The sequence below is a fragment of the Pempheris klunzingeri genome, chromosome 12, assembly GCF_042242105.1.
Source record: "Pempheris klunzingeri isolate RE-2024b chromosome 12, fPemKlu1.hap1, whole genome shotgun sequence".
Lineage (NCBI taxonomy): Eukaryota > Metazoa > Chordata > Actinopteri > Acropomatiformes > Pempheridae > Pempheris > Pempheris klunzingeri.
In genome coordinates, this window is record NC_092023.1 from 21362859 (window position 1) to 21372671 (window position 9813).

The 9813-nt window shown below is 40.7% G+C and overlaps 1 protein-coding gene across 1 annotated transcript; it reads right to left on the reverse strand.

Annotated features, from left to right (window-relative positions):
- Positions 1–2518: 2518 nt before the first annotated feature.
- yipf4 (Yip1 domain family, member 4) lies at positions 2519–9813 on the reverse strand. The gene is made up of 6 exons (XM_070840915.1): positions 9602–9813; positions 7836–7989; positions 5246–5417; positions 4331–4408; positions 4098–4211; positions 2519–3356 (listed from the first exon to the last, which is right to left on the reverse strand). Exons 1-6 carry the CDS (start codon positions 9654–9656, stop codon positions 3219–3221), a joined length of 711 nt encoding a protein of 236 aa, XP_070697016.1. The 5' UTR covers positions 9657–9813; the 3' UTR covers positions 2519–3218.

The following is a 9813-nucleotide window of genomic DNA, read 5'->3' on the forward strand; positions in this document are numbered from 1 at the left end:
GTCCTCAGACGGAGGTGTTCACTGAGCTTAGAGGGTCACAGAGTGTCATCAGGAGGTTGTAACAGTGATACAGACTGGAAGAGTCACAGAAAGGAGAGGAGTGGACGTCCTTTGGCCACATCCCAATTTATTGAGACATTGAAAATTTTTTGTTGTGGTATACCTACCACTGTTGTTAGATTTTCTTCAAATAAATTGTTTAAGATGAATACAATTACCATTGCATGCTTCTACTTTTTTTTTACATTTTTACATTTTCCATATATTTCACCTGAAAGTCGAATATCCCTAACTTTTTGTGAGTAGTGTATGTGGAGTTCTTAACGGATCATTTCCTGCCTTGGTATAAAAAGAAGAACTGTGCCTTCTGGAGTAAAATCATTTTGCTGCCAAAAATACCACTGAGTCCTTGGCTGCTATGGGCATAAAGGGAGAGAAAATCATGGTGTGGCCACCATCATCCCCTGACCTCAACCCTATTGAGAACCTGTGGAGCACCCTTAAAAGGAAGATCTATGAGGGTGGACGGCAGTATACCTCAAAGCTGTGGGAGGCAATTCTGGAATAATTAAATGAAATCCAGGCAGAAAATATACATGGACTCACAAGTTCAATGGATGGGAGAGTTGTGAAGGTGATATTCAAGAAGGGCTCCTATGTTAACATGTAACTTGACCTGTAAAGATGTTTTTGATTGAAACAGCATTTATTTTGAGAAAAAAATGTCTTTTTCTCAAAAAAAGATTTCCGTTTCCAATGCTTTATAACCTATAATGAATGCTTTGAAACTCTGTTGTGCATAATAATTTGGAACACTGTATTTTGAGTTATTTAAAAAGAAAACACAGTTGTCATCATCTGAAGTTTTGTTTAATAAAATCCTGATTATAATATAATTGTTGAGGACTTAAAAATTCATACCGACTGTCATTTGTATTGACTATTTAGGAAAAACGAACAAAAACAGCATATGCGTAATAATTTGGAACACAGTGTAGAGTGGCCGTCACAGTTGAATCCCATAGACAATCTCTGGTGGGATTTGAAGATGGTGGTTGCAGCACGCACATTTGAATAATTTTAAGCGCAACTGTCTTTCCAAAATGGTGGGGATTACATTTATGGCAGCAGGGGACGTAGGTGATCCAGTGTGTAAAGATATGGTTACGTAGGCCTTACTTTATGTTAAGATCTTAGAAGTGTGTGTTAATCATCGGACTCATCTGCAGCCTTTTTTCAGACTTCAGAAAAAGGAGGCAGAAAAGATTTAGTTGAAAATGACTGTCAGCAGATGAGGAGGATGAGGAGGAAGAGGGCAAGGCAGCAGAGCTCAGAAACAGACATGTCAGCTGGGGAGGGGCCTGAGGAGGAAATGATTGACACCCAGTGTCATTTTGGATTAGAAGTGACACTTAAAATAGGGTTCTGAACTTCTTTCTTCTCTATCTTTATCATTTATTTGCACTCAGAAGCACTTGATCAATTAGAGATTTTAATTACTTTTGAAGGTTATGAGTATTATAAAAGATCTGAGTGCTTCTTTGACCTCTGCTTTCCCCCAGTGGATGTTAGTTTGGAGTTCAGCATGCTGAGGCCCAACTAAAGACACAATATGTTCATGTTCGATGCAAAGCTCTCCATCTGCACAGGCCGTCTGAGGTTAGAACACAGATGAGAAGTGCATTCGTAAAACCAACAGATCTGAATACAAATGTCTCCCTTTTGCTTCCTCAGAACAGAGCACAGGACATGCCATGGAATCATTAGATATGTATGCTGGGGCAGACCAGATAAAACATGCAGTATCACTTGGACTTTGCGTTACTCATATTCCGCTCCACCACTTGTTTTTGATGTGTCCACAAAATTCAGCTTTGCGCTGAATTCAAAGCAACCCGTCCAGTGGAACTGAAAGATGTGCAGACTGGTCACACACATCACGCTGGAAGACAGCACTGAGGTATTGTTTTGGTCCATAATGGTGGAGTTTTTAAGCTAGCAGCATGGCTTTAAGGATGGTAGTCTGTTGGACCACACTGGACAACTACTAGATGTTCTTACAGATATTAATATTTCCTAGAAGATGAATCCTACTGACTTGGTTCATCTATTGACTTTTCCTGTAGCATCTCCAGGTTGACCTCTGTCAAAACATCTTGACAAGTGTTCACTCTCCCATCAGCCTCAGCTGTATTGTGCAAATGTCAGTATGTGAACACACAACACTATAATGGTGAACATGGTCAACACTGTACCTGCTTTAACATCAGCTTGTTGGGTGTGGACTTGTTCACTGAGCATGTGTGAGTGTGCTGTACATGTTTGGTTAGTTTCCAGTGTCACATTATATACTTAAAATCTATAGAATGACTTATGTATTATGGAATTAGGATACAGCTATTTCTGACCCTACCAATGTGGGTGGACCCACCCTGATGTGCAACACCACAGAACAGATTAGTGTCAGCAGCTGTGTTAACTGTATAAAACGCAGTAAGCAGTCAGGAAATACCAGATGTTTAAATGACAATTAACTATTAATTTACTGCAATTATTAATCAAACGATTATATTCCTGCACTAAATGGCTGGCTGACAGGACACAGGGGTGGGAAAACAAGGTGCCACATTTAGTCAACAATGGTTTATATCATTCCAACTGCCCCAGTTGACCTGCTTCTGAAAGCATAAATTAAGAAAATAAGTCTGTGAAAAATAAAAAGCATCAATTCACACTTGTCATTGTACATTACAGTGCATTACAATAAAGAATATTGTGCTCAACAATCTCTGTGTGGAGCGGCCTCTTTTCTCAAAATCGTCCTTGAGCACATACACACAAATATTTGGCGCCACTGTTTTAGTGGGACAAAGAGTTAAAAACAAACAAGAAAAATCAATAGGATGCAACTATTTCCTGCTCTGTCAGCTAAATAAATGCAGGACTATGGGGACTGTATTGCACTAGTGACAACTCTGCATACTGAAGTTTAAGCTGTAAAAGCATATGCATTTATTAACCAGAGACATAAGGGACAAAACTATATACAGTGAGATATATATATATATTCCCAACATCCCCAACATCTAGAATTTAACAGAGTTAAAAAAGAAATTAACAGCTTTTTTAAAAAAAATCCTGGTTCCATAGTTTGCCTTTTTCCCCCCATGCTCCAGGGTCACTGTCCATGAAAAGGTCCACAGTTTTAACTGATCCGGTCACACACCGGTATACAGTGACAGGAAGTAGATATACAAAAGGAAAATGGGATATATTAGAAGGGGCTTCTTCGTTTTAAATTCATCTCCGACGAGCAGCGAAGCAGCACTGTAAGCAGCCCAGAACACTCCGAACAGCTGGAAGATCAGACAACAAAGCATCATTATATTCATCCATCATATCTCTGTCTAACAAGTATCACATGACACATCATTTCAAGGAGGTCACACTGTGAGAGCTTTATCTAGCTCTGGATTATTGTGAATTATTTTACCAACCGTAGCCATCATCTCAGCCCAAAGACAGGATCTGTCCTTGTGTGTGGACTCACTACACTATTGATGGTGATCCTGATAGCCCTGATAATCTTTCACTTGCTAAAGGTCCTCTATCAAGTTTTGGGTGTGAACACACTGATGGTATATGGTTGTGATTATGGCAGAGATAGTTTGTATTAATATCAGTCTTACAAGCAATCTTACATTTGGCTAATTCTTTGGCTCCTTGAGAATTCACCTCTGTAAATAATTAACCTGTAGACACCACATGGCTTTATTTTGGTCCTAGGTCTGCGTCCAGTTTAAAGCAAAGGCCACCTCTCAAACTCCAGACTAACATGCTATTTAGTACGCTGAAACAGTCTGAGATGTTTTACTATGTCTGAAACCTTTTAATGAAACCAACAAGACAGGAGGTGCACATGGTTAATAGGGAACTATTACATTCTGCAAGCAATGGATACTATACTGGCATCCATATCCCACAATGCAATGCAGAAGGCAATAATGACGACACACATGACACATTATTGGCTATAACGCTTTTACAAGTGAATCCCTTTACAGACACTGTTTGTTAATGTGTGGTCTTTGACTCACTTTGATTAGTGTAGAAACCACCTCGAAGCCTCCGATTACTAAGAGCAATGGGGCTATAACGATGAGAGGAAGAAGGGAATATCCAATCACTCCGAGGACCTGGCCGAAGGAAACCTGCTCAGAGGAACAACAGGACTCTATAAGAAAAGGTTTGTTTTACAAGAACAAGTTTGAGTCCCGTCTGACTGTGTTTGACTGGTTTCTGAAGATGACTAGGTGTCAGCTGCACTTACCTCACCACCCAGAACACGTGCCAGCAGGAAGATTGTTAGTGATCCAAATATCCAGATGGTGATGATCCAAGACACAACCTGAGAAAGAAGAGCACGGCTTAGTGTCAACACTGAAAACTGTTACAGCCACTTTGTGACATCCTCACCATACTGTCCACATAACTAATCTTGTGTATGTACTAAAGAGCAGCTACACAAATATATGTCTTGAAATGAATTCTGATTGAACAGGTGAGTATTCATAAGTTTCTATCTTGGATCATTTTCCACTGCAGGAGCATAATGTGTCTCTAATATCAGAGATTCTGCCTTAACTGCTATCTGTATGCATTGAGAGTCCCTGGAACTAAATTGGGGCCTATATTGGCCAACGCTTTATGAGCGGGCAGTAATTAGCCTGGCATTTGTGGTCGGCAGTTTGCACCTGAGGATTTCTCCGAGGATATAGATTTCTCTGACAGCGTTACAGAAAGGATTCCTATTGTTTAAGCAGAAACAGCTGTGATAGTGCTCTCTTTGAGGACACCTGACTCCACTGACATTTGACTTTGCAGAACACTGAGGTGCTGGTCTACTGCTGACTCAATCAGTTCATTTGGTTGTGCCATTGTGTGACTTTGGTTAGTTTGGATCCAACACAACATTTCTCTAACACACAGTGACACAAACAAAGTAACTGATGTGAGCCTGTCAGTAGCTAATATAAGCACTTTTTCTGACCAAATTCAGTAGACCATTGCACTCTCCAGTCATTTTGAACCCAAACTATGTAAAACCAGGCCCAGGTTTTAAAATACCTGTGTTATGCTTTAACTTCCTGAGGTGGAAAAGAACAGACGATACTCAGAACAGTGTGTGAAACATTCAGAAGAGCAGATGATACTGTGGTGTGGTGTCACACTGTGTCCTACTCACCCTGAACTGCCCATAGATGGAGATCATGGAGAAGAGCAGCACTATTGCTAGAGGGCCCCAGAAGTCTGGGTTGTCTCTGACCACCTGCCGGTTATAACCCAGCGACGGCATTGGCATCAGCACACACCGAATTTTGTAATAGATGTCCTTCAGGTCAATGTCCAGCTCCTCCCTGAGAAAACAATGTATTCAATCCCTTTGCAAAAGAAAAAGACATAAGAGCAACAAATATGACTGCAGTAACATCTTTTTACTGAAGTCAGATGCAGCACCTGCTGCTGATCGGGGTGTGGCATTACATGAATCATGTTTGTTTAGTGTTCATCTATTGCTGGTGCCCTCTGATTCAGTGTGGACTTACCCTTTAATAGGGCTGCCTACGACCACCTGTGCACAACATTCTCCATCCTCATTTATTGCACTGAACCAATGACTGAGTCACATCTATTGCACAGCTAAAAACATCTTGTGATGGAGTGTTACCTCATGACTCCTTCAGCAGGTTGTTCTTCTGGGTCCTATACTATTTATTTACTCACACACATTGTTACATTTATGTTTTACTGCTGCAAAGGTACACCTGCACTAAGCAATGCATACTCAACCCACACAGCCCACTGTGATGGGCGAGCACTATGGCCAACAGGGTTAGAGTACTTACAGGGGTAGGTGGCAGCCTGTGTGATGGAATATATCAGTAAGACATAGTGATTTGAATTAAATGCAATGTTGGTTTTGATACGTTTTAGATTAAATGCCCAGCCCTACCCTTTAAAACACTTATTCATCAGAAATTCCCATAATATTAGGGTTAGGGTGAAGTTGATGATGAAGACGCACAAAGTGGATGTGAGTAACACATGTGTATATGTTCACATGTTGTAGCAGCCACTGTGTGAGCTGTCATGAATGAATAGCCAGATCGACAATGCCATGTCCTGAACAACAGCCCCCTCTGTTGACTGGGCGGTTCGAAGCCTGCATTCTGAATTCTATGCTGTACAATCTATAACACATATATATAAAAATATGATATGCACTTTAGGCAATGGGCACATGGGTGTAACAGCTTACTGCTCTGTAGACAGTGACAGTGGCTTGATGTCTTTTGGCCACCTTCAAATGTTTACAACCTTGGGAGAAAAGATTTCTTCAGATGTCTCCAGGTCAGTCAACTTTAGTAAAGAAATCAAATAAACAGAGGACAGTGAACCTAACTTGGCCACTATATTCACTGGTGCATATAAGCCTTAACACAATAAACATGTTCAATCATGAATATATAAAGACCACCAAACTCCAGTGATTCTAAACAGAAATGGGAGAGGGAATAGGGCTTAGGTATACCCGAGGATGACTGGAAGATATTCGGCAGGGTCAGGCGAGGACTATCAATTTGAGATCCTGGCAGGAATTTTCCTGGAAATTACACTAGAATTTAAATTCATACAGGGGCTTCTGGGTATGGCAACATGGCGCCCACTGTGGCACACGTGTTTGCTCACTCCACTCTTCAACGCCGTGTTTTTACTTGTATAGCTACTGTTTATTTATCTCCTTTCTTTTTCTATTCATCTATTTGTCTACCTATTGTTTTATCCTGAAGTGGTATTGAAGGTGAAAGGGCAAAGCAAGAATTTCATTGTGTGGTCAAACTTGTACATATGACAATAAAACGACTGAAGTGAATTGAATTGGATTGGATGGAATGGAATGGCAGCGTGGTGGTTCATCGGTTGACCATTTTCAGAATTTTTGGGGCTACACTCTTCTCCAGAAGAAATTCCTAAAGAAAGAAGGATAATTTTTGGAAAAGTTAAAAAAAAAAGCCTTGCTCTGTATCATGTGTGGCTCACACCAGCCCACGTTCTTTTCTCCCCTTATTGGCTTCCATGAACCTGAAAACAATAAAGGGACATTCCAAAAAATAGATTTGTTCCCTATAAGCCTCTCTTTCACTCTGTAATTCTGTTTGCAACTGGGTACGATCTCCTGGGAGGACAAAGCCTTGATTTATGGCACAAAGGAAGTGTGTCATTCATGGCGCAACCAAAGCGCCACTCAGGTGGCTTCTTTCTTCTTGATCAGTTAACAACACAACCTGCCAACTTCTTACCACACCGGGATGTTTTACTCTGCCGCATCATCACACTGAGATCAGGGTCTGATCATTTTTTTGTGATGGCCTTTGTAAAATTGGTGAAAGTTACTATATTCTGTTGTGATCTATTATGATAAAAGCAAAACGGGCTCTCTTTTATAAAAATAAGGCTCGTCCTAAAATAAAGGCACGTCTTACAGGCACCTGGAAAAACAGGTTAGAAAAAAATGGCATGCAGGTACATGGGAACCTATTTCTCCTGCTGGACCATTTGTACAGGACTGATTCTGTCCCAAGCTTTTTAACCCATTAAAGCTGTTGTTCACTGTAACCATGATCACTATATATGTGCTTTCCACTGTAATAATAATAATAATCCACCATCTGGCTGGGAACACATGACATTTGACAAAAGTTGAGCTTTTATTGAAAAACAGATAAAGGTCTGATAAAAGTTTTAAAAACATGGCCAGCGCAGCATCTACTCACAAAAGAGGTTTGATGTCTTCGCTGTCGTCCTCCTCCACCTCCAGCAGCCAGCCGTAGCCTCGCTGCCTCAGGAAAGTGGTGGCGTACGGGTCTTTTCCGCCGTCAACGCCCATGTTTAGCTTTATGTCCGGGGCACTGATGGTGCCGCTGAGCTCTGTGAGGGAACAGGCTTGTTTGAAAACCAAGTGATGGTTGACAGGTGTGGCACTGGACATTTAAACAGTACCAGGATGTAAACACTGCAGACACAGGATGAGTGTTTGAACACTGTATTCACATACTGCAGAAAAGGCCTGATGGACTACCACTCTGCATCGGTCCTTAATCATGATGCAGCCAAAAAAGAGCTCAACAGTCTTAGTTCAAATGCACCAACCTTAAAAGGGCATTTCACCTATTAACACACGAATGTCTGTTTTTAAATCTATCTCTCGCAGATCCCCCAACTTTATGACGGCACAGTTTTAATTCCAGCAGATTCATTCCTTTTTGAGGAAACATCATTGAGACTTTGAGTAGAAAAACGCTAAGTAAAAGTAGAGCTGAAACAATTAGTTACCGATCAACAGAACATTACAGATAACAGAGTCATTTTGTAGCAAAAACTAAAAAGCATTTGATGGTTTCAGCTTTTTAATTGTATGAGCTGCTTTTTCCTGTGAATTGAATCTTGTCTGGGTTTGGTTTTATAGACTTAAAATGCAATCAACAAATTAAAGAAATCTTGAAGAAATCGTTGGCTTAATTGACAATAAAAGCAAACATAACTCAGCTCAAGCGAGTAGTTGCTTCAACATGATGCATTCTTGCAGACAAATCATACTTTTCCACAAGTCCTCTCTGTGTTTGAAGCCTCAGCCCTCCACACTTCTCATCACATTGTGTGTGTTACTGACTCAGCTGCTGTTTTTCTTACATTTTAGTAACATCTACTTGGCCTTGCTCTGATGTACATTATATTAAATCCCCTTACACATGTAGCACTGTTGCCGTCTCTGTCACCATCACCCACCACTAACAACACCACTGCTACTTTGCTCTTTTAATCTCAGGCTATACTTCCTATTTATTGTTTTGTCACTGTGTAATTTCTCTGTGCAATTACATGGTGTGCAATCATCATGGTCATGTCTGTGCAAGTATGTGCGTATAATTTAATGTTTATGCTCATTTTATATTCAGCTTTATTGTCCTTGTTTTCCTGAGTGTCTATTTCTGAAATACTGAAAAACTGATTCTGAAAAAGGAGGAAAATGTCACTCAGTGTTTCCCAAAGCTGACATCCTCAGATGTCGTGTTTAGTCAACAACCCACAGATGTTCAGAGGTGGAAAGAAACCAGCCAATGTTCACGTTTCAGAATGTGAAATCAAAGAACTTTAAACTTTTAAATAAAGAAAAATACTCAAACCAGTTCATCGATACTGATAATAGATTAACTGTTTCCGATTAACATAAGAGTGACAACTAAATTGATTAAACCTGTAATGTTGGTTCTTTGATCAAGATCCAATAAAGCATCCAGTTTTGTAGCTCCGTCCATGGACGACACGTATCAGGACTAAAGTACTTCGTAACGACAGCTTGCCCGTTTAACTCACGTTAGTCCTCATAGCAGTGTCGGCCCACACGGAGCTACAAGCACTACTTTAGAGCTGGCTGCATGTGTACCTGGGTGACTGTGCTACGTTAAGACGACTTAAAGCACGTAAACAGGGAAGTGGTTAGCTCTTTTAGCTAAGGCCTGCTAGCTGCAGAGCAGCCTACCTTCAGCCTCCGTTGAAGAGACGAACGTGAAATCTCCGTTAGTGGGAGAGAACATGGCTGCTTCTTATTAATGCTACGCGCGTCGGGTACAAAGAAATGACATTTAAATAAGCGGTCGGTGAAGCGTTAGAAATGCTGTCACTGAACACAGCTCCTCCGTGAAGTTAAACTATCGCATTTTGTTTTCGTTCCGTCTGTCACTCCTGCGGTGG

Coding starts and splice junctions, on each gene's coding strand:
- yipf4 (XM_070840915.1), bottom strand. CDS start 9,656: ATGTTCTCTCCCACTAACGGAGATTTCACGTTCGTCTCTTCAACGGAG. Junction 4,409..5,245: donor CCATCTATGGGCAGTTCAGG/GTGAGTAGGACA, acceptor CTTCTTTCTCAG/GTTGTGTCTTGGATCATCAC. Junction 3,357..4,097: donor TGGTTTCTACACTAATCAAA/GTGAGTCAAAGA, acceptor CTGATCTTCCAG/CTGTTCGGAGTGTTCTGGGC.